This window comes from Oncorhynchus masou, chromosome 14 (genome assembly GCF_036934945.1).
Source record: "Oncorhynchus masou masou isolate Uvic2021 chromosome 14, UVic_Omas_1.1, whole genome shotgun sequence".
NCBI classification, from domain to species: Eukaryota; Metazoa; Chordata; class Actinopteri; order Salmoniformes; family Salmonidae; genus Oncorhynchus; species Oncorhynchus masou.
The window spans coordinates 6,081,748-6,109,431 of record NC_088225.1 but is presented as its reverse complement, the minus strand read 5'-3'; the positions used below and the strand labels follow the sequence as shown (position 1 = coordinate 6,109,431).

General features: G+C 47.3%; 1 protein-coding gene across 4 annotated transcripts in view; it reads left to right on the top strand.

Annotated features, from left to right (window-relative positions):
• The window catches only part of LOC135554041 (signal transducer and activator of transcription 5B-like), a 143,953-nt gene that overhangs the window by 110,048 nt on the left and 6,221 nt on the right, over positions 1-27,684 (top strand). For 3 of the 4 annotated variants that reach the window (XM_064986048.1, XM_064986049.1, XM_064986051.1), the window contains 17 exons: positions 89-226; positions 511-667; positions 1,801-1,890; positions 10,289-10,463; positions 10,779-10,909; positions 16,731-16,882; positions 18,468-18,623; positions 20,659-20,838; positions 21,201-21,288; positions 21,892-22,014; positions 22,781-22,873; positions 23,022-23,228; positions 24,483-24,577; positions 25,466-25,608; positions 25,748-25,903; positions 26,108-26,159; positions 26,666-26,770. In XM_064986048.1, coding sequence (XP_064842120.1) covers positions 99-226; positions 511-667; positions 1,801-1,890; positions 10,289-10,463; positions 10,779-10,909; positions 16,731-16,882; positions 18,468-18,623; positions 20,659-20,838; positions 21,201-21,288; positions 21,892-22,014; positions 22,781-22,873; positions 23,022-23,228; positions 24,483-24,577; positions 25,466-25,608; positions 25,748-25,903; positions 26,108-26,159; positions 26,666-26,770 — 2,231 coding nt within the window. In that variant the 5' untranslated portion in view covers positions 89-98. Of the gene's footprint in view, positions 1-88; positions 227-510; positions 668-1,800; positions 1,891-10,288; positions 10,464-10,778; positions 10,910-16,730; positions 16,883-18,467; positions 18,624-20,658; positions 20,839-21,200; positions 21,289-21,891; positions 22,015-22,780; positions 22,874-23,021; positions 23,229-24,482; positions 24,578-25,465; positions 25,609-25,747; positions 25,904-26,107; positions 26,164-26,665; positions 26,771-27,684 lie in introns of those variants that run through there. The other variant, XM_064986050.1, reaches the window with a different exon arrangement.

Genomic DNA, 27,684 nt, shown 5'->3' with positions numbered 1-27,684 from the left:
TCACTCTCTCTTCAAATCTGCTCCACCCCCATCCCCCTTCTCCCCCCTTCTCTCTCTCTCTCTCTCCCCCCATCTTGCCTCCCCCCAGGGTGTGTAAGATGGCAGTGTGGATCCAGGCCCAGCAGCTCCAGGGGGATGCGCTGCACCAGATGCAGTCTCTCTATGGACAGCACTTCCCCATTGAGGTGCGCCATTACCTGTCCCAGTGGCTCGAGGGCCAAGTCTGGTGAGTGCAGCACAAAGCACACCACTCTACCTGACAGAAAGACATGCCTCACCCGGTAACCTTCACATTTGGCTCAATCACAGTCACAGTAGTAGCAGGGACCATGGAGGTGTAGTAACCTGAGAGCAATGTTCAGTGGCAAGTGTGTAAAGTCACTGTCCCAGTGTATGTTCCTGAGTGAAGGTGGTGTGTGTTAGGGAATGCATAGGCGATTAATGTCTGCTCTGTTCTGCGTGTATGTACATACAGGATATCTCTAAACATTCTATACGTCTCTGTGCCAGGGATGTGATCGATCTGGAGAACCCCCAGGAGGAGTTTAAGGCCAAGCGCCTGCTGGACAGCCTGATCCAGGAGCTGCAGAACAAGGCTGAGCATCAGGTGGGAGAGGACGGCTTCCTGCTCAAGATCAAACTGGGACACTACGCCAGCCAGCTCAAGGTGAGACAGATTGAACCAGTAGACGAATCTCCACACGAAGCTAACTAGAGAAAGGTGAGACAGGTGGGCAGTACAGGTATGAAGGTGAGAGATACCATGCGCACATACCCAGTGTACGTGTGCAGAGCACTGAGCCAGTGCCCTCACAAAAAAAACTCCACACCTAACTAGCTAGCTGGACAGTTTTAATAAAGCCAGTATGAACCCAATAAACTCACAAGGATATGATAACCTTACAGCCAACTATACCAGCTGAATCGTGGTGATTATTATTTCAGTTATACTGATACCAAACTCAGCTAAATGTTAGTTATCACAGCCTCATTGGCAACAGTCCCATATCCATAAACCCCAACCCAAAGTACTTAGAAATAAAACAGTGTGTGACAACAGCCTGCTCTGGTCAGTGTGTCTATATGAATAAAAACAAAAGGTGGACAACACTGGGCTACGGTAACCAGGCAGTGTTCCCTTTTATGATCGAGTGCTTCACTCACCGATCTCAGTGTGTTTGTCTTCACCCTTATGGACAGGGTTCAGAGGAACAAGCTGTCTCGTATTACCTTCCACAGTGGGAGTAGGAGGCATCTTGTCAACACAGCATTCTGTAGGCCTACAATGCGGGACTTTCAACCCCGCATGGTGCCTTGGTGTGTGTATGCATGCGTGCGTGAGAGAGAGAGGGATTTAGATCACTGTTTCCCACTCTGGTCCTCCAGTATCCCCAATAGCACACATATTTTTTTGTAGCTCTGGACAAGCACATCTGATTCAACTTGTCAATTAATCATCACGCCTTCAATGAGTTGAATAAGGTGTTTTTGTCTGGGGCTATAACAAAATGTGTACTTTTGGGTTTACTTGAGGACCGGAGTTTAAAGAGAGAGAGACAAATAGAGAAAGGAAGAGAAATGTAGCCAGTGGATGTGAGACCAAGTCCTCTCATTAGACCAAGATCTCATTAGTCTAATTGGGTTTAGCTAGGCTCAGGAAGTGGGCTTTAGAGTGTTAGCATGCCGCGGCTCGGGGGAGGGCTAAATTGGTCAGTGTTGTGTGCGCGGCCGTACTGCCAGTCAGCGGCTAACACGGCTAACAGGCTTAACACGACAGCACATGTGGTCCTTGTCTTTCAGAGCACGTATGACCGCTGCCCTCTGGAGCTGGTGAGATGCATTAAACACATCCTGTACACGGAGCAGAGGCTAGTGCGAGAGGCCTCTAATGTGAGTATGAAGCAGTTTCTCCAACTTCCATTCCTACTCCCACCTACCTGGGAAGCTTGTTTCACAAGTATGCATATAATATATATATAATATATAACATCTTATCCAGGGATTGCATAGCAGTTCAGACGTCTTTTGTCCTCGTCTTGTTGTGTCCCGTATATATATATATATATATATATATATATATATATATATATATATATATATATATATATATATATATATATATATACACAACTTTTTCATACATTTTTTAATTTTTTTCCATAAACTCATCTTCAAAACACTCTCCTGCAACCCCCTCACCAATTTATATTTATAAAAAAGTATTATTTACCTCAAATCTGTAATCCTCCATGAAGCTAGCCAGAAACTCCAAGAAGCTAGCCAGAAACTAGCCAGAAGCTAGCCAGGAGCTAGCCAGGAGCTAGCCAGAAGCTAATCCAGAAGCTATGTCAGAAGCGAGCCAGAAACTAGCCAGAAGCTAGCCAGGAGCTAGCCAGGAGCTAGCCAGAAGCTAATCCAGAAGCTAATCAGAAGCTAGTTCAAGCTTTCGTCGATTCCGGAGCAAACATCAGTTGCTCCGGAGCTAGCCAGCCTAGGAGTTCCATCAATCACTCCTGGACTGCGGTCACCTATCCGGACACGTTTTGTTGCCTACGCGGAGCCCCACCGGGCCTTCACGGCTGGACTGCTGACGTTATCTACCCGAAGGAGTTATCCGGCTGGCTCCTCCGTCGCGACGTTGCCTGGGCGCCCATCTGTGGCCTGCTAGCCATTAGCTGTCTTATCGGCTGCTATCTGAATAGACAATCGGACAATTTATTTATTTATTTTTATTGTTATTGTTTTTTTTTTCTTCTTGGGCCTCTAGCTATATCTATTGTTTTTATTTTTGTTGTTGTTGTGTGATTTGGATTAATCCCCTCTACCACACGGAACCCCACTAATCTACTGACGGAACGCAAGAGGTGGCTAATAACAGACGTCCATCCTATGCTAGCTTGCTACCGATGGCCTGGCTAGCTGTCTAAACCCCCAACCAACCTCTCCACTCTCCGGCCCCTTTTGATTACTCGACTAAGCATGCCTCTCCTTAATGTCAATATGCCTTGTCCATTGCTGTTCCGGTTAGTGTTTATTGGCTTATTTCACTGTAGAGCCTCTAGTCCTGCTCACCATACCTTATCCAACCTATTAGTTCCACCACCCACACATGCAATGACATCTCCTGGTTTCAATGATGTTTCTAGAGACAATATCTCTCTCTTCATCATTCAATATCTAGGTTTACCTCCACTGTATTCACATCCTACCATACCTTTGTCTGTACATTATACCTTGATGCTATTTTATCGCCCCCAGAAACCTCCTTTTACCCTATGTTCCAGACGTTCTAGACGACCAATTCTTATTTCTTTTAGCCGCACCCTTATTCTACTCCTCCTCTGTTCCTCTGGCGATGTAGAGGTGAATCCAGGCCCCACAGTGCCTAGCTCCACTCCTATTCCCCAGGCGCTCTCTTTTGACGACTTCTGTAACCGTAATAGCCTTGGTTTCATGCTAACATTAGAAGCCTCCTCCCTAAGTTTGTTCTATTCACTGCTTTAGCACACTCTGCCAACCCGGATGTCCTAGCTGTGTCTGAATCCTGGCTTAGGAAGACTACCAAAAATTCTGAAATTTTAATTCCAAAACTACAACCTTTTCAGACAAGATAGAACTGCCAAAGGGGGCGGTGTTGCAATCTACTGCAAAGATAGCCTGCAGAGTTCTGTCCTACTATCCAGGTCTGTACCCAAACAATTTGAACTTCTACTTTTAAAAATCCACCTCTCTAAAAACAAGTCTCTCGCTGTCTTCAACCAAGATCTCAGCGATCACTGCCTCATTGCCTGCATCCGTAATGGTTCAGTGGTCAAACGACCTCCACTCATCACTGTAAAACGCTCCCTGAAACACTTCAGCGAGCAGGCCTTTCTAATCGACCTGGCCGGGGTATCCTGGAAGGATATTGATCTCATCCCGTCAGTAGAAGATGCCTGGATGTTTTTTTTTAAATGCCTTCCTAACCATCTTAAATAAACATGCCCCATTCAAGAAATGTAGAACCAGGAATAGATATAGCCCTTGGTTCTCCCCAGACCTGACTGCCCTTAACCAACACAAAAACATCCTATGGCGTTCTGCATTGGCATCGAACAGCCCCCGTGATATGCAGCTGTTCAGGGAAGCTAGAAACCATTATACACAGGCAGTTAGAAAAGCCAAGGCTAGCTTTTTCAAGCAGAAATTTGCTTCCTGCAACACTAACTCAAAACAGTTCTGGGACACTGTAAAGTCCATGAAGAATAAGAACACCTCCTCCCAGCTGCCCACTGCACTGAAGATAGGAAACACTGTCACCACTGATAAATCCACCATAATTGAGAATTTCAATATGCATGTTTCTACAGCTGGCCATGCTTTCCACCTGGCTACTCCTACCCCGGTCAACAGCACTGCACCCCCCACAGCAACTCACCCAAGCCTTCCCCATTTCTCTTTCTCCCAAATCCGTTCAGCTGATGTTCTGAAAGAGCTGCAAAATCTGGACCCCTACAAATCAGCCGGGCTAGACATTTACATTACATTTAAGTCATTTAGCAGACGCTCTTATCCAGAGCGACTTACAAATTGGTGAATTCACCTTCTGACATCCAGTGGAACAGCCACTTTACAATAGTGCATCTAAGTCATTAAGGGGGGGGTGGTGAGAAGGATTACTTATCCTATCCTAGGTATTCCTTGAAGAGGTGGGGTTTCAGGTGTCTCCGGAAGGTGGTGATTGACTCCGCTGTCCTGGCGTCGTGAGGGAGTTTGTTCCACCATTGGGGGGCCAGAGCAGCGAACAGTTTTGACTGGGCTGAGCGGGAACTGTACTTCCTCAATGGTAGGGAGGCGAGCAGGCCAGAGGTGGATGAATGCAGTGCCCTTGCTTGGGTGTAGGGCCTGATCAGAGCCTGGAGGTACTGCGGTGCCGTTCCCCTCACAGCTCCGTAGGCAAGCACCATGGTCTTGTAGCGGATGCGAGCTTCAACTGGAAGCCAGTGGAGAGAGCGGAGGAGCGGGGTGACGTGAGAGAACTTGGGAAGGTTGAACACCAGACGGGCTGCGGCGTTCTGGATGAGTTGTAGGGGTTTAATGGCACAGGCAGGGAGCCCAGCCAACAGCGAGTTGCAGTAATCCAGACGGGAGATGACAAGTGCCTGGATTAGGACCTGCGCCGCTTCCTGTGTGAGGCAGGGTCGTACTCTGCGGATGTTGTAGAGCATGAACCTACAGGAACGGGCCACCGCCATGATGTTGGTTGAGAACGACAGGGTGTTGTCCAGGATCACGCCAAGGTTCTTAGCGCTCTGGGAGGAGGACACAATGGAGTTGTCAACCGTGATGGCGAGATCATGGAACGGGCAGTCCTTCCCCGGGAGGAAGAGCAGCTCCGTCTTGCCGAGGTTCAGCTTGAGGTGGTGATCCGTCATCCACACTGATATGTCTGCCAGACATGCAGAGAAGCGATTCGCCACCTGGTCATCAGAAGGGGGAAAGGAGAAGATTAATTGTGTGTCGTCTGCATAGCAATGATAGGAGAGACCATGTGAGGTTATGACAGAGCCAAGTGACTTGGTGTATAGCGAGAATAGGAGAGGGCCTAGAACAGAGCCCTGGGGGACACCAGTGGTGAGAGCGCGTGGCGAGGAGACAGATTCTCGCCACGCCACCTGGTAGGAGCGACCTGTCAGGTAGGACGCAATCCAAGCGTGGGCCGCGCCGGAGATGCCCAACTCGGAGAGGGTGGAGAGGAGGATCTGATGGTTCACAGTATCGAAGGCAGCCGATAGGTCTAGAAGGATGAGAGCAGAGGAGAGAGAGTTAGCTTTAGCAGTGCGGAGCGCCTCCGTGATACAGAGAAGAGCAGTCTCAGTTGAATGACTAGTCTTGAAACCTGACTGATTTGGATCAAGAAGGTCATTCTGAGAGAGATAGCGGGAGAGCTGGCCAAGGACGGCACGTTCAAGAGTTTTGGAGAGAAAAGAAAGAAGGGATACTGGTCTGTAGTTGTTGACATCGGAGGGATCGAGTGTAGGTTTTTTCAGAAGGGGTGCAACTCTCGCTCTCTTGAAGACGGAAGGGACGTAGCCAGCGGTCAGGGATGAGTTGATGAGCGAGGTGAGGTAAGGGAGAAGGTCCCCGGAAATGGTCTGGAGAAGAGAGGAGGGGATAGGGTCAAGCGGGCAGGTTGTTGGGCGGCCGGCCGTCACAAGAAGCGAGATTTCATCTGGAGAGAGAGGGGAGAAAGAGGTCAGAGCACAGGGTAGGGCAGTGTGAGCAGAACCAGCGGTGTCGTTTGACTTAGCAAACGAGGATCGGATGTCGTCGACCTTCTTTTCAAAATGGTTGACGAAGTCATCTGCAGAGAGGGAGGAGGAGGGGGGGGGGGAGGAGGATTCAGGAGGGAGGAGAAGGTGGCAAAGAGCTTCCTAGGGTTAGAGGCAGATGCTTGGAATTTAGAGTGGTAGAAAGTGGCTTTAGCAGCAGAGACAGAGGAGGAAAATGTAGAGAGGAGGGAGTGAAAGGATGCCAGGTCCGCAGGGAGGCGAGTTTTCCTCCATTTCCGCTCGGCTGCCCGGAGCTCTGTTCTGTGAGCTCGCAATGAGTCATCGAGCCACGGAGCGGGAGGGGAGGACCGAGCCGGCCTGGAGGATAGGGGACATAGAGAGTCAAAGGATGCAGAAAGGGAAAGAGAGGAGGGTTGAGGAGGCAGAATCAGGAGAAAGGTTGGAGAAGGTATGAGCAGAGGGAAGAGATGATAGGATGGAAGAGGAGAGAGTAGCGGGGGAGAGAGAGCGAAGGTTGGGACGGCGCGATACCATCCGAGTAGGGGCAGTGTGGGAAGTGTTGGATGAGAGCGAGAGGGAAAAGGATACAAGGTAGTGGTCGGAGACTTGGAGGGGAGTTGCAATGAGGTTAGTGGAAGAACAGCATCTAGTAAAGATGAGGTCGAGCGTATTGCCTGCCTTGTGAGTAGGGGGGAAGGTGAGAGGGTGAGGTCAAAAGAGGAGAGGAGTGGAAAGAAGGAGGCAGAGAGGAATGAGTCAAAGGTAGACGTGGGGAGGTTAAAGTCGCCCAGGACTGTGAGAGGTGAGCCGTCCTCAGGAAAGGAGCTTATCAAGGCATCAAGCTCATTGATGAACTCTCCGAGGGAACCTGGAGGGCGATAAATGATAAGGATGTTAAGCTTGAAAGGGCTGGTAACTGTGACAGCATGGAATTCAAAGGAGGCGATAGATAGATGGGTAAGGGGAGAGAGAGAGAATGACCACTTGGGAGAGATGAGGATCCCGGTGCCACCACCCCGCTGACCAGAAGCTCTCGGGGTGTGCGAGAACACGTGGGCGGACGAAGAGAGAGCAGTAGGAGTAGCAGTGTTATCTGTGGTGATCCATGTTTCCGTCAGTGCCAGGAAGTCGAGGGACTGGAGGGAGACAATCTGGACCCTTTCTTTCTAAAATTATCTGCCGAAATTGTTGCCACCCCTATTACTAGCCTGTTCAACCTCTCTTTCGTGTCGTCTGAGATTCCCAAAGATTGGAAAGCAGCTGCGGTCATCCCCCTCTTCAAAGGGGGGGGGACAATCTTGACCCAAACTGCTACAGACCTATATCTATCCTACCATGCCATTCTAAGGTCTTCGAAAGCCAAGTCAACAAACAGATTACCAACCATTTCGAATCTCACCATACCTTCTCTGCTATGCAATCTGGTTTCAGAGCTGGTCATGGGTGCTCCTCAGCCATGCTCAAGGTCCTAAACGATATCTTAACCGCCATCGATAAGAAACATTACTGTGCAGCCGTGTTCATTGATCTGGCCAAGGCTTTCGACTCTGTCAATCACCACATCCTCATCGGCAGACTCGACAGCCTTGGTTTCTCAAATGATTGCCTCGCCTGGTTCACCAACTACTTCTCTGATAGAGTTCAGTGTGTCAAATCGGAGGGTCTGCTGTCCGGACCTCTGGCAGTCTCTATGGGGGTGCCACAGGGTTCAATTCTTGGACCGACTCTCTTCTCTGTATACATCAATGAGGTCGCTCTTGCTGCTGGTGAGTCTCTAATCCACCTCTATGCAGACGAAACCATTCTGTATACTTCTGGCCCTTCTTTGGACACTGTGTTAACAACTCTCCAGGCAAGCTTCAATGCCATACAACTCTCCTTCCGTGGCCTCCAATTGCTCTTAAATACAAGTAAAACTAAATGCATGCTCTTCAACCGATCGCTACCCGCACCTGCCCGCCTGTCCAACATCACTACTCTGGACGACTCTGACTTAGAATACGTGGACAACTACAAATACTTAGGTGTCTGGTTAGACTGTAAACTCTCCTTCCAGACCCATATCAAATATCTCCAATCCAAAGTTAAATCTAGAATTGGCTTCCTATTTTGCAACAAAGCATCCTTCACTCATGCTGCCAAACATACCCTTGTAAAACTGACCATCCTACCAATCCTCGACTTTGGCGATGTCATTTACAAAATTGCCTCCAATACCCTACTCAACAAATTGGATGCAGTCTATCACAGTGCAATCCGTTTTGTCACCAAAGCCCCATATACTACCCACCATTGCGACCTGTACGCTCTCGTTGGCTGGCCCTCGCTTCATACTCGTCGCCAAACCCACTGGCTCCATGTCATCTACAAGACCCTGCTAGGTAAAGTCCCACCTTATCTCAACTCGCTGGTCACCATAGCATCTCCCACCTGTAGCACATGCTCCAGCAGGTATATCTCTCTAGTCACCCCCAAACCAATTCTTTCTTTGGCCGCCTCTCCTTCCAGTTCTCTGCTGCCAATGACTGGAACGAACTACAGAAAGCACTGAAACTGGAAACACTTATGTCCCTCACTTGCTTTAAGCACCAACTCTCAGAGCAGCTCACAGATTACTGCACCTGTACATAGCCCACCTATAATTTAGCCCAAACAACTACCTCTTTCCCTACTGTATTTAATTTATTTATTTATTTTGCTCCTTTGCACCCTATTATTTTTATTTCTACTTTGCACATTCTTCCATTGCAAATCTACCATTCCAGTGTTTTACTTGCTATATTGTATTTACTTTGCCACCATGGCCTTTTTTTGCCTTTACCTCCCTTATCTCACCTCATTTGCTCACATCGTATATAGACTTGTTTATACTGTATTATTGACTGTATGTTTGTTTTACTCCATGTGTAACTCTGTCTCGTTGTGTCGAACTGCTTTGCTTTATCCTGGCCAGGTCGCAATTTTAAATGAGAACTTGTTCTCAACTTGCCTACCTGGTTAAATAAAGGTGAAATAAATAAAATAAAAAAACAAATACCTGTAGCTCGTATGCACAAAATACACGCGCGCACGCACACGCACACACACACACACACACACACACACACACACACACACACACACACACACACACACACACACACACATATGGAAATACCCACATATCTTTTCTAAACATTTACAGATATCCAAACTCTATCAACACCACACAGAGATGTTTAACATAACACAGCCAAGTGCATGACATTATGGAAATCCCAGCCATTGGGGGTCGCTTTGCTGCCTCTCTGTCGACATCAAAGGCTGTGTACTCTCACTTTTCCCTCAGACATACGTAAACCTGTTAACAACCACATAAAAACATAAATACACACAGCGTACACACACACACACACACACACATAGCATTTCACACACACACCTCGTCAGAAAACCTGCACAGACAGCTCATATGTCTCCCTGAAAGATAAACTTTGAATTCCTCATTAACCAGCAATGCTGTAGGCCTGGTGGGGAGGTGAAGAAATGTGATATTTTATAACAAGGGTTATAAAACCATAAAGCCGGTGGTCCATAAAACATCTGAATATCAATAAACCCAGTGTTAAATTGATTTCCAGTCCTGCCAGGCTTCTCCTATCACAGGATTGCATTCCCACCTGTTTACTCAGACTTCGTCTTCACAGTGCTCACATCCCCAGCCTTAACAAGCCATAGGCTGTGTGCCCACGATAAGGAAATGCATTTCCTTCGGTCTCACATGTTCAGTCAGTGGTGATCACTGCTGGTTATGGTCGTTAGGGATTACTGTGGAATAACAGAAGCAGGGGTCATTGAGGTTGTGTTAAAGAGGCACAGGGCGATTTCAGGTTCTGTCAGTTTGTGTGTCTTTCTGCTCCATATAACGATGATGAAATGCTCAACACCACACTAGCTAGTTCCTGCAAATCATCTCAAAGCCAGCATTGTTTACCGGCCCAGCCCTCTCACCTCTCTCTCCTCTCTCTGATTGGCAGTCGAGCTCCCCAGTGGGAGGGATGATGGACAGCATGTCCCAGAAGTACCAGCAGATCAACCAGGCATTTGAGGAGCTGCGCCTGCTGACCCAGGACACAGAGAACGACCTGAGAAAGCTCCAGCACAACCAGGAGTACTTCATCATCCAGTACCAGGAGAGCCTCCGCATCCAGGGTGAGTCAGCCTTGCCCTGGTCCCCCTCCTAGTCACAACACCCTGGGTCATCAACCCCAGCAGACCTCACCTTTTTAGGGCAGAATGACATGTGGGTTTGTAGGTGAGTGTGTGTGTGTGTGTGTGTGTGTGTGTGTGTGTGTGTGTGTGTGTGTGTGTGTGTGTGTGTGTGTGTGTGTGTGTGTGTGTGTGTGTGTGTGTGTGTCTATAAAGTAAAAGACAGGTGTGTTTATGTGAGTTTTGCTGACCTCCCCCTCTCTCCTGTCCTGTCCTTCTTCAATCCCTCTCCCTCTCCCTCTCTTCGCCTACATGCAGCCCAGTTGACCAGCCTGACCACACTGCCCCCTGCTGACAGACAGCTGAGGGAGCCCACATTACTGAGCAAGAGAGCCACCGTGGAGGCCTGGCTCACCCGGGAGGCTAACACACTACAGAAATACAGACTGGTACACTACTTTTTATACTGCATACACACACACACATGTACTGAAACACACACACACACACATGTACACAGTGGAATGAAGGCGTCGGAAGGGATGGCTGCCGTTTTATTGGTTCTTATCCAACCGTGCTATTTTGTTCAATTTTTTTCGCATTGTTTATAAATTATTTTGTACATAATGTTGCTGCTACCGTCTCTTATGACCGAAAAGAGTTTCTGGACATCAGAACAGCGATTACTCACCTCGAATTGGATGAAGAATTTTTCTTTAATGAGATGGACGGGAAGGATATACTCCAAACACCCGAACAGGCCCTCATCCCCGTCATTCACTGGAGAAAGAAACAGCGATTTTGCGGAAAGAGATTGGGGTTCTTGTGAGGATCAGGTGACAAGTGGCTTATCTGCCTTTGCAATCAGTACTGTTAACTAACGTTCAATTGCTGGAAAATAAATGGGACGAACTGAAAGCTTGTATATCCTACCAACGGGACATTAAAAACTGTAATATCTTATGTTTCACTGAGTCATGGCTGAACGACAACATTAATAACATACAGCTGGCAGGTTATACACTCTATCGGCAGGATAAAACAGCAGCCTCTGGTAAGAGGGGCGGGGGCATATTTGTAAACAACAGCTGAAGCACGATATCTCAGGAAGTCTCAAGGTTTTGCTCGCCTGAGATATCTCTTGATTAGCTGTTGACCACACTATCTACCTAGAGATTTTTCATCTGTATTTTTCGTAGCTGTCTACATACCACCACAGACCGATACTGGCACTGAAACCGCACTCAATGAGCTGTATACCTCCATAAGCAAACAGTAAAACGCTCATCCAGAGGTGGCGCTCCTAGTGGCCGGGGACTTTAATGCAGGGAAACTTAAGTCAGTTTTACCTCATTTCTATCAGCATGTTAAATCCAGAGGGAAAGAACTCTAGACCATCTTTACTCCACACAGCTCTCCCTCGCCCAGACGTGTACAAAGCTCTCCCTCACCCTCCGTTTGGAAATCTGACCATAATTCTATCCTCCTGATTCCTGCTTACAAGCAAAAATTAAAGCAGGAAGCACCAGTGACTCGGTCTATAAAAAAGTGGTCAGATGAAGCAGATGCTAAACTACAGGACTATTTTCCTAGCACAGACTGGAGTATGTTATTGGATTCTTCCGATGGCATTGAGGAGTATACCACATCAGTCACTGGCTTCATCAATAAGTGCATCGATGACGTCGTCCCCACAGTGACTGTACGTACATACCACAACCAGAAGCCATAGATTACAGGTAACATTCGCACTGCGCTAAAGGGTAGAGCTGCCATTTTTATAAGAAATCCCGCTATGCCCTCCGACAAATCATCAAACAGGCAAAGCATCAGTACAGGACTAAGATCAAATCATACTACACCAGCTCTGACTTTCTTATGTGGCAGGGCTTGTAAACTATTACAGACTACAAAGGGAAGTACAGCCGAGAGCTGCCCAATGACACGAGCCTACCAGACGAGCTAAATAACTTCTATCCTCGCTTCGAGGCAAGTAACAATGAAACATGCATGAGAGCATCAGCTGTTCCGGACGACTGTGTGATCACGCTCTCCGCAGTCGATGTGAGTGAGACCTTTAAACAGGTCAACATTCACAAGGCCGCAGGGCCAGACAGATTACCAGGACGTGTACTCTGAGCATGAGCTGACCAACTGGCAAGTGTCTTCACTGACATTTACAACCTCTCCCTGTCTGAGTCTATAATACCAACATGTTTCAAGCAAACCACCATAGTCCTTGTGCCCAATAACACTAAAGTAACACTCACGTCTGTAGCCATGGAATGCTTTGAAAGGCTGGTCATGGCTCACATCAACACCATTATCCCAGAAACCCTAGAACCACTACAATTTGCATACCGCCCCAAGAGATCCACAGATGATGCAATCTCTATTGCACTCCACACTGCCCTTTCCCACCTCGACAAAAGAAACACCTATGTGAGAATACTATTCATTGACTACAGCTCAGCGTTCAACACCACAGTGCCTTCAAAGCTCATCACTAAGTTAGGACCCTGGGACTAAACACCTCCCTCTGCAACTGGATCCTGGACTTCCTCACGGGCCGCACCCAGGTGGTAAGAGTAGGTAACAACACATCCGCCACGCTGATCCTCAGCACGGTGTCCCCTCAGTCTATAGGCCATCAGCCTATAGGGAGAAGATAGGAGACCTGACCATGTGGTACAAGGACAACAGCCTCTCCCTCAACATGATCAAGACAAAGGAGATGATTGTGGACTACAGGAAAAGTAGGGCTGTGCATGTCCCCATTCTCATCGACAGGGCTGTAGTAGAGCAGGTTGAGAGCTTCAAGTTCCTTGGTGTCCACATCACCAACAAATAACATGGCCCAAGCACACCAAGACAGTCGTGAAAAGGGCACGACAAAACCTATTCCCCCTCAAGAGACTAAAAAGATTTGGCATGTGTCCTCAGATCCTCAAAGGGATCTACAGCTGCTCCTCCGAGAGCATCCTCATGAGTTGCATTATTGCCTGGTATGGCAAGTGCTCGCCCTCGAACCGCAAGGCACTACAGTGGGTAGTGCGTATGGCCCAGTACATCACCAGGGTGAAGCTTCCTGCCATCCAGGACCTCTATACCAGGCGGTGTCAGAGGAAGGCCCTACAAATTGTCAAAGACTCCAGCCACCCTAGTCATGGACTGTTCTCTCTGCTACCGCACAGCAAGTGGTACCGGAGCGCCAAATCTAGGTCCAAGAGGCTTCTGAACAGCTTCTACCCCCAAGCCATAAGACTACTGAACATCTAATCAAATGGCTACCCAGACTATTTGCATTGCCCCCTCACCCCTCTTCTCTGCTGCTGCTCTCTCTGCTGTTTTCAACCAAGATCTCAGTGATCACTGCCTCATTGCCTGCATCCGTAATGGGTCTGCGGTCAAACGACCACCTCTCATCACTGTCAAACGCTCCCTAAAACACTTCAGCGAGCAGGCCTTTCTAATCCTGGAAGGATATTGACCTTATCCCGTCAGTAGAGGATGCCTGGGTATTCTTTAAAAGTGCCTTCCGGGGCCTCCCGGGTGGCGCAGTGGTCAAGGGTGCTGTACTGCTGCGCCAGCTGTGCCACCAGAGGCTCTGGGTTCGCGCCCAGGCTCTGTCACAACCGGCCGCGCCCGAGAGATCCGTGGGGAGACACACAATTGGCCGAGCGTTGTCCGGATTAGAGAGGGTTTGGCCGGTAGGGATATCCTTGTCTCATCGCGCACCAGCGACTCCTGTGGTGGGCCGGGTGCAGTGCACGCTAACCAAGGTTGCCAGGTGCACGGTGTTTCCTCTGACACATTGGTGCGGCTGGCTTCCAGGTTGGATGCGCACTGTGTTAAGAAGCAGTGCGGCTTGGTTGGGTTGTGTATCGGAGGACGCATAACTTTCAACCTTCGTCTCTCCCGAGCCCGTATGGGAGTTGTAGCGATGAGACAAGATAGTAGCTACTAACAATTGGATACCACGAAATTGGGGAGAAAAAGGGGTAAAATAAATAAAAAATTATAAAAAAGTGCCTTCCTCACCATCTTAAATAAACATGCCACATTCAAAAGAAATTGAACCAGGAACAGATATAGCCCTTGGTTCACTCCAGACCTGACTGCCTTTGACCAGCACAAAAACATCCTGTGGCGTAGGATGTCCTGTGGCGTACTGCATTAGCATTGAATAGCCCCCTTGATATGCAACATTTCAGGGAAGTTAGGAACCAATATACACAGGCAGCTTTTTCAAGCAGATATTTGCATCCTGTAGCACAAACTCCAAAAGGTTCTGGGACATTGTAAAGTCCATGGAGAATAAAAGCACCTCCTCCCAGCTGCCCACTGCACTGAGGCTAGGAAACACTGTCACCACTGATAAATCCACTATAATTGAGAATTTCAATAAGCATTTTTCTACGGCTGGCCATGCTTTCCACCTGGCTAACCCTACCCCAATCAACAGCACTCCACTCCCCACAGCAACTCGCCCAAGCCTCCCCAATTTCTCGTTCAGCCAAGTCCAGATAGCTGATGTTCTGAAAGAGCTGCAAAATCTGGACCCCTACAAATAAGCTGGGCTAGACAATCTGGACCCTCTCTTTCTAAATTTATCTGCCGAAATTGTTGCAACAGCTATCACTAACCTGTTCAACCTCTGTTTCGTATTGTCTGAGATTCCCAAAGATTGGAAAGCTTCCGCGGTCATCCCCCTCTTCAAAGGGGGAGACACTAAACCCAAACTGCTACAGACCTATATCTATCCTACCCTGCCTTTCTAAGGTCTTCGAAAGCCAAGTTAACAAACAGATTACCGACCATTTCGAATCCCACCGTACCTTCTCCGCTATGAAATCTGGTTTCAGAGCTTGTCATGGGTGCACCTCAGCCACGCTCAAGGTCCTAAACGATATCATAACCGCTATCAATAAGAGACATTACTGTGTCGCCGTATTCATCGACCTGGCCAAGGCTTTCGACTCTGTCAATCACCACATTCTCATCGGCAGACTCAACAGCATTGGTTTCTCAAATGATTGCCTCGCCTGGTTCACCAACTACTTTTCTGATAGAGTTCAGTGTGTCAAATCGGAGGGCCTGTTGTCCAGACATCTGGCAGTCTCTATGGCGGTGCCACAGGGTTAAATTCTCGGGCCGACTCTCTTTTCTGTATACATAAATGTCTACGCAGACGACATCATTCTGGCCCTTCTTTGGACACTGTGTTAACTAACCTCCAGACGAGCTTCAATGCAATACAACTCTCCTTCCGTGGCCTCCAACTGCTCTTAAATTAAAGTTAAACTAAATGCATGCTTCAACCAATCGCTGCCCGCACCTGCCTGCCCGTCCAGCATCACTACTCTGGACGGATCTGACTTAGAATATGTGGACAACTACAAATACCTAGGTGTCTGTTTAGATTGTAAACTCTCCTCCAGACTCATATTAAGCATCTCCAATCCAAACATGTAATCTCGAATTGGCTTTCTATTTCACAACAAAGCATTCTTCACTCATGCTGCCAAACATACCCTCGTACAACTGACCATCCTACCGATCCTCGACCTCAACAAATTGGATGCAGACTATCACAGTGCCATCCGTTTTGTCACCAAAGCCCCATATACTACCCACCACTGCGACCTGTACTTCTCGTTGGCTGGCCCTCGCTTCATACTCGTCGCCAAACCCACTGGCTCCAGGTTATCTTCAAGTCTCTGCTAGGTAAAGCCCCGCCTTATCTCAGCTCACTGGTCACCATAGCAGCACCCACCCGTAGCACGCGCTCCAGCAGGTATATTTCACTGTAGGTATATTTCACTCCAGCAGGTATATTTCACACCCCCAAAGCCAATTCTTCCTTTGGCCACCTTTCCTTCCAGTTCTCTGCTGCCAATGACTGAAACGAACTGAAAAAAATCACTGAAGCTGGAGACTCATATCTCCCTCACTAACTTTAAGCACCAGCTGTTAGAGCAGCACACAGATCACTGGTATATTCTTAAAACTGCATTGTTGGTTAAGGGCTTGCAAGTAAGCATTTCACTGTAAGGTTGTATTTCGCGCATGTGACAAATACAGTTTGATTTGATACTACATGATTACAAACTGTAAGTCATTATTTAAGGCGATGAAGTCAGGAGAGGAAATGTAGGCTCAGAACTCTGGAGGGATCTCATGCCTTCAGGGTATAAAAGCTGGGGATGTATATTGGTACCTTCTTATCGGTGTGTGTGTGTGTGTGTGTGTGTGTGTGCGTGTGCCTAGGACCTGGCAGAGAAGCACCAGAAGAGCCTGCAGCTGCTGAGGAAGCAGCAGACCATCATCCTGGATGACGAACTGATCCACTGGAAGAGAAGGCAACAGCTGGCCGGAAACGGGGGTCCTCCGGAGGGGGGGCTGGATATCCTGCAGTCCTGGTGAGACCCCCTCTATCACCCTCTACCCTTAACAGAGATCACATATGTCTAGGATTGATCAAAGGGCAGGGGCCACCCAGTTAACAAGCTGACTATTGGATACTGCTGGGTTTATATGGGGTGTAGTTGGGAAGATGACTGTCGTCTTGGTTGAAGATGACAAAGGTTAAGACAACGGGATTCTAATATCCCATAACTTTTTGCAACAATGGGGAAGAATTCTAAACAATGGAAATAGCAATGCGAGCAAAAATTACTGGAAGTGAATGTTTTTATTTATTTATATATATATATATATATTTATTTATTTATTGAATATCCAAAACATACAATATAGTTGCAGTGAAGCCGCTCAACAACTACATCACACCAGTCATCCAACAGACTTGAGAACAAGTTCTCATTTACAACTGCGACTTGGCCAAGATAAAGCAAAGCAGTGCGACACAAACAACAACACAGAGTTACACATGGAATAAACAATCATACAGTCAATAACACAATAGAAAAGTGTGTGCAAATGAAGTAAGATTAGGGAGGTAAGGCAATAAATAGGCCATAGTGGTGAAATAATTACAATTTTGCAGTTACACACTGGAGTGGTAGATGTGCAGAAGATGAATGCGCAAGTAGAGATACTGGGGTGCAAAGGAGCAAAAAAATAAATAACAATATGTGGATGAGGTAGTTGGATAAGCTATTTACAGATGGGCTATGTACAGGTACAATGATCTGTGAGCTGACATAACTCCACCATTCCAATTTGCAATATCATTTAAGATCAAAATACTATTTTCAAACATCTACAGGTATTTTATCAACCAGCACATTTGAGTTCAGCCATAATATTTGTTGAAATATTTTTTTATTTTTTTCAGGGGGATGAAATTGAAATTGTAGCCAGCTCTGCAATGCCTGTTTGAAAAAGAGAGATACTTTGAAAAAAGTATACTTTTCAATTAATCGAAAATGAGAAATGGCAATCTGCACAAAGGCAACAGGACCATTTTTAACAATGGATGAGCTTTTCTTAGTAATCTACTTGAGAACCATTAAGTGTTCAAGTAAAACTTTTGAATAAGTGAAGCTTTGAGAGAGGTTTAGTGCTTTTATATTTAGTCATCTCAACCCACCCAATTGATATTCATTATATAGACAGGCATGCTTTATCTTGTCTGGTTTAGCGTCCCAGATAAAGCAAAATATATTTTGCTCATATGATTTGAAAAACTAATCATCAGGACTAGGCAGCGCCATGAGTAAGTGGGAAAACTGAGATGTGGATAAGAAGTTAATCACAGAGCAATTCTTCAATCGATAGACAGGTATTTACCTCTTGTCTCTTGTCCTTGACCTTGTCTTAAACTGTATATTTTGAACTAGACTATAGTCTGTCTGGTTGTCTGAGCTTGTAAGAGTCTGAACTTTGAGTTGTGTGATCTTAATTTGCCCATTTTGAGAACCTTATTATAATGCGTGTGTGTGTGTGTGTGTGTGTGTGTGTGTGTGTGTGTGTGTGTGTGTGTGTGTGTGTGTGTGTGTGTGTGTGTGTGTGTGTGTGTGTGTGTGTGTGTGTATTATTCAGGTGTGAGAAGTTGGCAGAGACGATCTGGCAGAACAGGCAGCAGATCAGGAGAGCAGAACACCTGAGACAACAGCTTCCCATCCCCGGCCCCATCGAGGAGCTACTGAACGATCTCAACAGCACCATCACAGACATCATCTCAGCACTGGTCACCAGGTGTGTGTGTGCGTGTACATGCGTGTGTGTGTGTGTGTAAAGTTGTTGTTATTGTTCAGTATCAAAGTGCAAGGTATAGTGAGAATAGGTTGTAGTGTGTTGGACTGTGTGCGAGTGGCTTTGAGCTGAAAAGTGGGTGTGTTTAAATATGAGCTTCTTATAGACACACTTATCTTCAGTGTGTATGCTACTCTACAGTCATGTTTAACCCCCCCACCCCCCATCTCCTCTGTGTGATGGGACTAAATGGAGAACAACTGAACTGTGCTATTTACCAAATACTACACTCAGTGTGAACCCTTATACAAACCCTATCCTACTGACATAACCCCTTACTCCTTATGTGGCCATAGAGTGTGAGATTACATTTATTACCAGAATTACATTAGAAATGACTCAGCATCGCACATCATGGGAGACTGGTTATGTGACTCTATGGAGCAGCAAATCGTGTGTGTGTGTGTTTGACTCTGTGCTGAGCCCAAGCTGGGTTGTTCCGAGGCAGGGGGAGCAAGCTGCTGATAGTTCCTCCTGCAGCCCAGCCCAGCTCTGCTCTCAACCCTTCCGGAACCTGCCAATGAACACACAAACACAACCCAGTCAGCCTGCAACGCTACAAGGAGGGAGAGATGGAGGGAGGCAAGTGGGGAGGCCTGCTATCAATCCGAAAGGAGAAAGAAAACAGGAGGGAAAGTGAACGGTTTAGAAAAGGAAAGGAGAGGAAGATACAATATGAGGAAGAGGAGGAGGAGTGAACAGTGTTTCAAAGATATAAAGTGAAAGATTTGAGAGCTAAAGAGACAAAAAAGTGTTTGAGACTAGAGATGAAGAGTCTACAATGATGGTGAGATGGGGAGGAAGGCTAACAGGCTCAGAAAGTTAGCTTGAGTTCCATGGTAGAGTGTTGTAGCCCTGGGGACACTGTCTGTCAGCCCGTATCAGTCCGCCAGCCTCACTGACTGGATCAGGAAGTCTTCTGAGTGCTCCCAGAACCCTCTGCTCTCTCCCTATTCCAGCTGTGGTCCCCACAGAGACCCATAATGCACTGTGGTCCCCACAGAGACCCATAATGCACTGAGAAGCTGTGTCATTGTCAGAACAATGTCCGTTAGGCCGCAAACAGGGGAGCATTGAGAGCGTAAAAACTATTATTTTAAAGTCCATACTACCGCAATGGTGTTTCCTCTCCTCTTAATTCGCTCTTTCCTGCTCTCCAGTGAAACCACACACACATCCTCTCTACTGTTCCCCCTAAACATCTAGCAGGCGCCTGGGAGGGAGGCTAGGGAGGGAGGGAGGGTATCTCATCACTGCCTGCTCACAGAGATGAGAATATTGAGTATGGTCAGCCAAGCCTAAAACACAAACAGCGTACTCTACTAAAAAGCCCTAGCTGCCTGAATGAATGAGCATCACGCTGCCTGTGTGTAGAGTTTGTCTGTCTGTGTGTGTTTACGTGTGGGAGCATCGAGAGCTGACAGCTTGCGTACTGTGTAACTTTCAAAAACAGGTCAAATAGACGTAATAGGCAGCAGTGTGTGATGAGCAGAATTCCCTGTTGTGATCTGTCAGTTAAAGAGATAGTGCTAAATGTTTTCAATCAAGCCCTTATTCTACTAATCAAGAGTCAGATGAACTCATGGATACCATCTGTATGACTCTGTGTGCAGTTTGAAGGAAGTTGAAGTTAGTTTCTGGGGCCATTGCTAACTAGCAAGCTAGTTGTTCCTGTAGACTTTGTCATTGGGCTAACGCTAGTTAGCAGTTGCTCCAGAATCTTCCTTCAAACTGCATGCAAAGACATGCAAATAGTATACATGAGTTCAAGCTAAAATGTTGCATTATCCCTTTAAAGCAACCCTCTAAACTTTCCTCTGACTCTAGTTGTCTGTCTGTCTGTCTGTCTGCCTGTCTGCCTGTCTGTCTTTTTTTTCTCACTCTCTGTCTCGCACCCTCTCTCTCTCTCTCTCTCTCTCTCTCTCTCTCTCTCTCTCTCTCTCTCTCTATCTCTCTCTCTCTCTCTCTCTCTCTCTAGCACCTTTATCATAGAGAAGCAGCCTCCCCAGGTGCTGAAGACCCAGACCAAGTTTGCCGCCACAGTGCGCCTCCTAGTGGGTGGAAAGCTCAATGTGCACATGAACCCCCCGCAGGTCAAGGCCACCATCATCAGTGAACAGCAGGCGAAGGCCTTGCTCAAGAATGAGAACACCAGGAAGTAAGTCACAGCATAGAGCCCCCTCATCACTGATATCTACTGCCACAGTGGAATCTATGGAGCAAGTGGAGATCCACATTTTGACATCCACATCCCACGTTCTACACACCTAATAGAACCCTAAAGTAGTTAGTGTATACATTTTCCTTCCTAGTACTAAAAGAATAGCAGTGTTAGCCTAAATTTGGGTAGCATTTTGCAAGATTGTCAGCATTGGCATCCTGAAAAAAACTTGTCTCACAGAAATTGAAATTAGTCATTCCCCTTCATGTTCTGTGAAAGTTTCATGACTCTATGATTAATACATCTGCTGAAGCATCTACCTCTCCTCTTCCTCCTCCATCTTCCTTCCCCCACCCCAGTGACAGCAGTGGAGAGATCCTTAACAACAACTGTGTGATGGAGTACCACCAGGCCACAGGAACACTCAGCGCCAACTTCAGGAACATGGTGAGGATGGACGGGACCAGGGAGTCTCAGACTGTAATACCACACCTAGAGAAGATTCTCTTCAGAGACAAACCCTAGCTAAACTGGAATCCAAGAGGCTTTTGGAGATTCTGCATTCTCATTCTATGTTCATACTCATACAGATTCCATGTTACTCAGCCCACATGCTGTTTTGAGTTCCCTAGGGTCCTCCATTAATCATTTACATGTAAACTCGGGTTTAAATGGATACTTCGGAATTTTGGCAATGAACTTGTGGATGCCATTTTTATGTCTCTATTTCCATAAGGAAGGAAGTTAAAGACAGAATGCTAGTGAATATGCAATGGCTTGCGAAACTACCCCTAGCTTCCTACATACTGGACACAGGGACATAAAGATGGTACCCATGAGTTCCTCTGACTCTGCGGAAGTAGACAAAGGGCCTCATTGCCAAAAATCCCGAAGTATCCCTTCAAATCTGCTGAAATTAAAGGGAATCACGTGTGTGTGTGTTTGATCAGAGAACAGCTCCTCAAAGTGAATAGTCTAGAAGATGTTTGTGTGCTGTGCTGCTGTCCTCTCATGATCCTCCTCTCTGACCCCGCCTCATCTCTCATGTAGTCTTTGAAGAGGATCAAGCGCTCGGACCGGCGAGGGGCGGAGTCTGTGACAGAGGAGAAGTTTACCATTCTGTTTGAGTCTCAGTTCAGCGTCGGGGGTAATGAGCTGGTCTTTCAGGTTAAGGTAAAGAACTGATAACCTGGTCCCAGATCTGTTTGTGCTGTTTTGCCAACTCTTATCAATACAGCACACACAGGCTTAAGAAGAGATGAGCAGAGTGGTGGACTAGCCCAAGGTGAGCTGTTGACTCTAGTCTAACCTAGTGCCTCAGCAGCCTGTCTTTCTTTCTGGTCCTGACGAGAAGAAAAAACTGTCGGGGGAGGTTCTCTTCTCCACTGTTCAACCAATCCAGTAAATGTGGAGGAGGAGCTAATACGGAGTGTCGCCTTGTTAACGTCCAAAAGAGGAAGTCACTTCACAGGCTCTCTTTCCTTTCCCCCTGAAGACCAGATGCATCCAGTTGTCGTCGACGCGCAGAGGGTGGCTCCGTCAACACACCATGTTCCTTACCCTGCTCCTTCAGTGACACTATTAGAAGTAGTAATCATTGTTAAAGCTATGTCACACAAGAAAAATGACCTTCACATTGTCAATGGTACAGGGAACATATATGCTCCCCTACTCCCTTAACACATTTGTTCATGTATTTCTCTGAATTATATGGATTTTTTGGTTGGAACAGAAAGTGCTATACAGTAGGTTAAAAAACATGTTTTACACGAGTTGCCTTATATATACTGTATTTGATACACATATACATCATTGTGTTTGTAATGACCCCTGAACTTGTTCTTCCTTCCTTCCCTCCCTCTTTCTCTCTCTCTCTCTCTCTCTCTCTCTCTCTCTCTCTCTCTCTCTCTCTCTCTCTCTCTCTCTCTCTCTCTGTCAGACGTTATCACTTCCTGTGGTGGTGATCGTCCACGGTAGCCAAGACAATAACGCCACGGCAACAGTGCTGTGGGACAACGCTTTTGCCGAACCCGTAAGTTCAGTGTGATCATCATGGTGTGTGCATGTGCGTGTGTGATGATGTCTTTAACACTTTACGTTGTTTGGTTTTTCTCTTGATGGACGCTCTAGCGTTGCCCTGGTTTAGGGGCCTTAACCCTCTCTCCTCTCCTCCTCCCCAGGGTCGGGTGCCCTTCATAGTGCCTGACAAGGTGCTGTGGCCCCAGCTGTGTGAGGCCCTCAACATGAAGTACAAGGCGGAGGTGCAGAGTAACCGTGGCCTCTCAGAGGAGAACCTGGTCTTCCTGGCCCAGAAAGCCTTCAGTAGCTCCAGCATCAACCCTGACGACTACCGCGGCATGACCATGACCTGGTCCCAGTTCAACAGGGTAAGACCAGGGTGGGTCTCAAATGGCACCATGTTTCCTATGTGGTGCACTCCTTTTGACCAGGGCCCATCTTTTGACAAGAACCCCATGGGCACTGATCAAAAGTAGTGCACTTTGTAGTGAGTAGGGTGCCATGTGGGACACAAGCCCATGACTACTGACCAGTGGACTTCAAGACTTGACCTCTGCATTAGGAACAAGTTGTTGCAGAGGGGTGATATCATGTCTTTGATACTCAGAGGGAATCTATTGTTTTTACCATGCCTGGCTGGTGTATATTTGATTTAGATGTGAGTATGTGCCACTGCAGACACTGTTTACCTCTTTGGTGTTCCTTCCCTTGTTCAGAGTAATATATTCCACTATATCTGCATTGGGGGCGGCAGGTAGTCTAGTGGTTAGAGCATTGGGCCAGTAACAGAAAGGTTGCTAGATGGAATCCCCGAGCTGGCAAGGTAGAAATGTGTCATTCTGCCCCTGAACAAGGCAGTTAACCCACTGTTCCTAGGCCGTCAATTTGTTCTAAACTGACTTGCCTGGTTAAATAAAAAATACATTCTAATCTGCTCTCCTTGGGCTGAGCGAGTCTCTAATGTGTTTCCCTCTAAGGTGTGTCCTTAATGGTACCATATTCCCTACATAGTTCACTGGGCCCTGGTCAAAGGTAGTGCACTCGGTAGGGAATAGGGTGCCATTTAATCTGAAGAGCTCCAGTTGGCTGGCTGTGAGGTCCTCAGGTCTGGTTAATGGGCCTGTTTGTCCAGACAGGAAGGACTAATTCAGCCCCAGTCCTCATTGGCTCCCTCTAACCAGCCACTGATGACAGAGAGCACACTCACATTCAGACCTCATTCACCACAGAGCGTCAGCCTCATTAGAGAGAGAGAGAGAGAGAGGGCCTAGAAACAGGAACATGTACATGCAACTCACTCACTGATACACACGTGTATGCACACGCACACACACACATACTTACTTATAAACCTTCTTTCCCCGCAAACACAATAACCCAGTGGACTCTGCATTGCTGCAACAGTCATACTGATCTGAACTGGATGGATGGATGTAAGGGGGTCAGCTGAACTCTGGGAAATATCTCTCACTGACTGACTGTCTATTGTAATTGCTACTCCTCTACTCTACTCTACTCTACTCTACTCTACTCTACTCTACTCTGTATATGTGAGGGGAGGTAAACAACAAATGGTTTATTGACTGTATCAAACCCAATGTCCCAATCCCTCTAACCTACAGGAGAGTCTGCCTGGCAGGAATTTCACGTTCTGGCAGTGGTTTGATGGGGTCATGGAACTCACAAAAAAACATCTCAAACCACACTGGAATGATGGGTAAGAATACTTTTTTGAAGGTCTAAATTTCTAGAATTTCTACTCCAGAATAACCTGTGAAAATGAGGTTTGACTTGGATTGTGTGTTCGTGTAACATGAGATGCCTGCAGCGTGCACACACTGCCCAAGTAGACAGGGACATGGACAGAGAAAATGGCTCAACTAAACTAAAGGCCTCTTTTTGTTGTCGTTTGAATGGCAGCTGTAATGTGCTTTCTTTAGTGAGTCTTCTTGATAGATAGAATGCACTTGGTGTTTTTCCCTCTTAAGCCCCCCTGCTGTTACAGCCTCACATTTTGATTGCTTTTTTAATGTCCTTATGTTCTCCTCCTGTCCTCCTCATGTCCTCCTTATGTTCTCCTCCTGTCCTCCTTCTGTCCTCCTCATGTCCTCCTTATGTTCTCCTCCTGTCCTCCTTCTGTCCTCCTCATGTCCTCCTTATGTTCTCCTCCTGTCCTCCTTCTGTCCTCCTCATGTCCTCCTTATGTTCTCCTCCTGTCCTCCTTCTGTCCTCCTCATGTCCTCCTTATGTTCTCCTCCTGTCCTCCTTCTGTCCTCCTCATGTCCTCCTTATGTTCTCCTCCTGTCCTCCTTCTGTCCTCCTCATGTCCTCCTTATGTTCTCCTCCTGTCCTCCTCATGTTCTCCTCATGTTCTCCTTCTGTCCTCCTTCTCGCCTCCTCATGTCCTCCTTATGTTCTCCTCCTGTCCTCCTCATGTCCTCCTGTCCGCCTTATTTGCTCCTCTTGTCCTCTTTATGTCCTCCTCATGTCCTCCATATTCTCTATACATTTTCCCTCTCTCCATATCTCCCTCTTGCTGTCTCTCCCCTTCTCTCTCTCTCTCTCTCTCTCTCTCTCTCTTCCTTCCTCCGTTCTCTATGTACAGGGCGATCCTGGGATTTGTGAACAAGCAGCAGGCCCAGGACATGTTGATGTCCAAACCCAATGGGACGTTCCTGCTCCGCTTCAGCGACTCTGAGATCGGAGGGATCACTATCGCCTGGGTGGCTGAGAATCCCAACAAACCAGGTACTGACAACCAACCAATCAAGCGATCAATCAATTCATTATTTTGTCAGTTATTCAATTAGTCAACACATTAATCTTTAACGTGAAGGTCTGTAAAAACAGCCAAGTGGAACTATAACAAGTGTGTCTATGTTTCCAGGGGAGAGGATGGTGTGGAACCTCATGCCCTACACAACCAAAGACTTCTCCATCCGCTCTCTGGCTGACCGCATCAGTGACCTCAACCACCTCCTGTTCCTCTACCCAGACAGACCCAAGGATGAGGTCTTCTCCAAATACTACACGCCGCCCCTGTGTATGTACCTCACCTCTATTCATCTCTATACAAATACATGGTGACATATAATTATACTGTAGTGTCTATTCTCTATATCTGTTGCAATTTGGTCAGATAGAGGCTTAACAGCCACACTGAGGAACCTGTGAATGTGGACCATATCTGCAGTCTGAATATAGCGATTCTCCCTGTCTCTCCTTCCCTTGCCTTTCTCTCTTACAGCCAAAGCAGTGGATGGATACGTGAAACCGCAGATCAAACAAGTGGTACCAGAGTAAGTCTCTCTCTCTCTCTCCTTCTCTCTCTCCTTCTCTCTCTCCTTCTCTCTCTCCTTCTCACTCTCTGTGGCGATAGGGCTGATTTAATCACCTAACAATGTGGCCTGAATGCAGATCAACCATTAGGTCTTCACTCCCGATGGATGAACCAATTAGAGCCCAGCATCCGCGGGCCTGAGGGCGCCTCTGTCCCTCTCATCACTGCACTTAGTAATGTCAGTCTGGGTAATGAGTTTGCAGGGTCCCTATTGTTACCATGGGGCTGTGGGCCTCTCAATGGGAGGGCTCCAGGGGCTGCTGCCCAGCACCCTGCCTAACCTGATCCTGCTGCTCAAAGGGACTGGTGATTAATGAAGCAGAGGAGGAGCAGGAGGAGGGGGTGGTGGTGGTGGTGAAGGGATGGTGATGGAGGTTGCCGTGGTAACCGACAAAGCTTGCGATCGGATTGACGTTCTCTGACTCGTGCTCGTGTCTCTGTCTGTCTGTTTGTCTGGACCTGCAGGTTCACCACGACCAATCCTGACCCAGCCGCAAACCCCACCTACATGGATCACGGAGCCTCCCCTGTTGTCAGTCACCCTCCAAACTACGGCATATACCAGCCTATGTGAGTATAGATTACATATGTGTGCGTGCATGTGGGAGTGTGAGGTGTGTGTGTCTGATGGCCTGTGTTGCTAACTGGTTCCTGTGTTGTGAGGTGTGTGTGTCTGATGGCCTGTGTTACTAACTGGTTCCTGTGTTGTGAGGTGTGTGTGTCTGATACCCAGTGTTACTAACTGGTTCCTGTGTTGTGAGGTGTGTGTCTGATACCCTGTGTTACTAACTGGTTCCTGTGTTGTGAGGTGTGTGTGTCTGATACCCAGTTTTACTAACTGGTTCCTGTGTTGGGAGGTGTGTGTCTGATACCCTGTGTTACTAACTGGTTCCTGTGTTGTGAGGTGTGTGTGTCTGATACCCTGTGTTACTAACTGGTTCCTGTGTTGTGAGGTGTGTGTGTGTCTGATACCCAGTGCTACTAACTGGTTCCTGTGTTGTGAGGTGTGTGTGTCTGATACCCAGTGTTACTAACTGGTTCCTGTGTTGTGAGGTGTGTGTGTCTGATACCCAGTGTTACTAACTGGTTCCTGTGTTGTGAGGTGTGTGTCTGATACCCAGTGTTACTAACTGGTTCCTGTGTTGTGAGGTGTGTGTGTCTGATACCCAGTGTTACTAACTGGTTCCTGTGTTGTGAGGTGTGTGTCTGATACCCTGTGTTACTAACTGGTTCCTGTGTTGTGAGGTGTGTGTCTGATACCCAGTGTTACTAACTGGTTCCTGTGTTGTGAGGTGTGTGTGTCTGATACCCAGTGCTACTAACTGGTTCCTGTGTTGTGAGGAGTGTGTGTCTGATACCCAGTGCTACTAACTGGTTCCTGTGTTGTGAGGTGTGTGTGTCTGATACCCTGTGTTACTAACTGGTTCCTGTGTTGTGAGGTGTGTGTGTCTGATACCCTGTGTTACTAACTGGTTCCTGTGTTG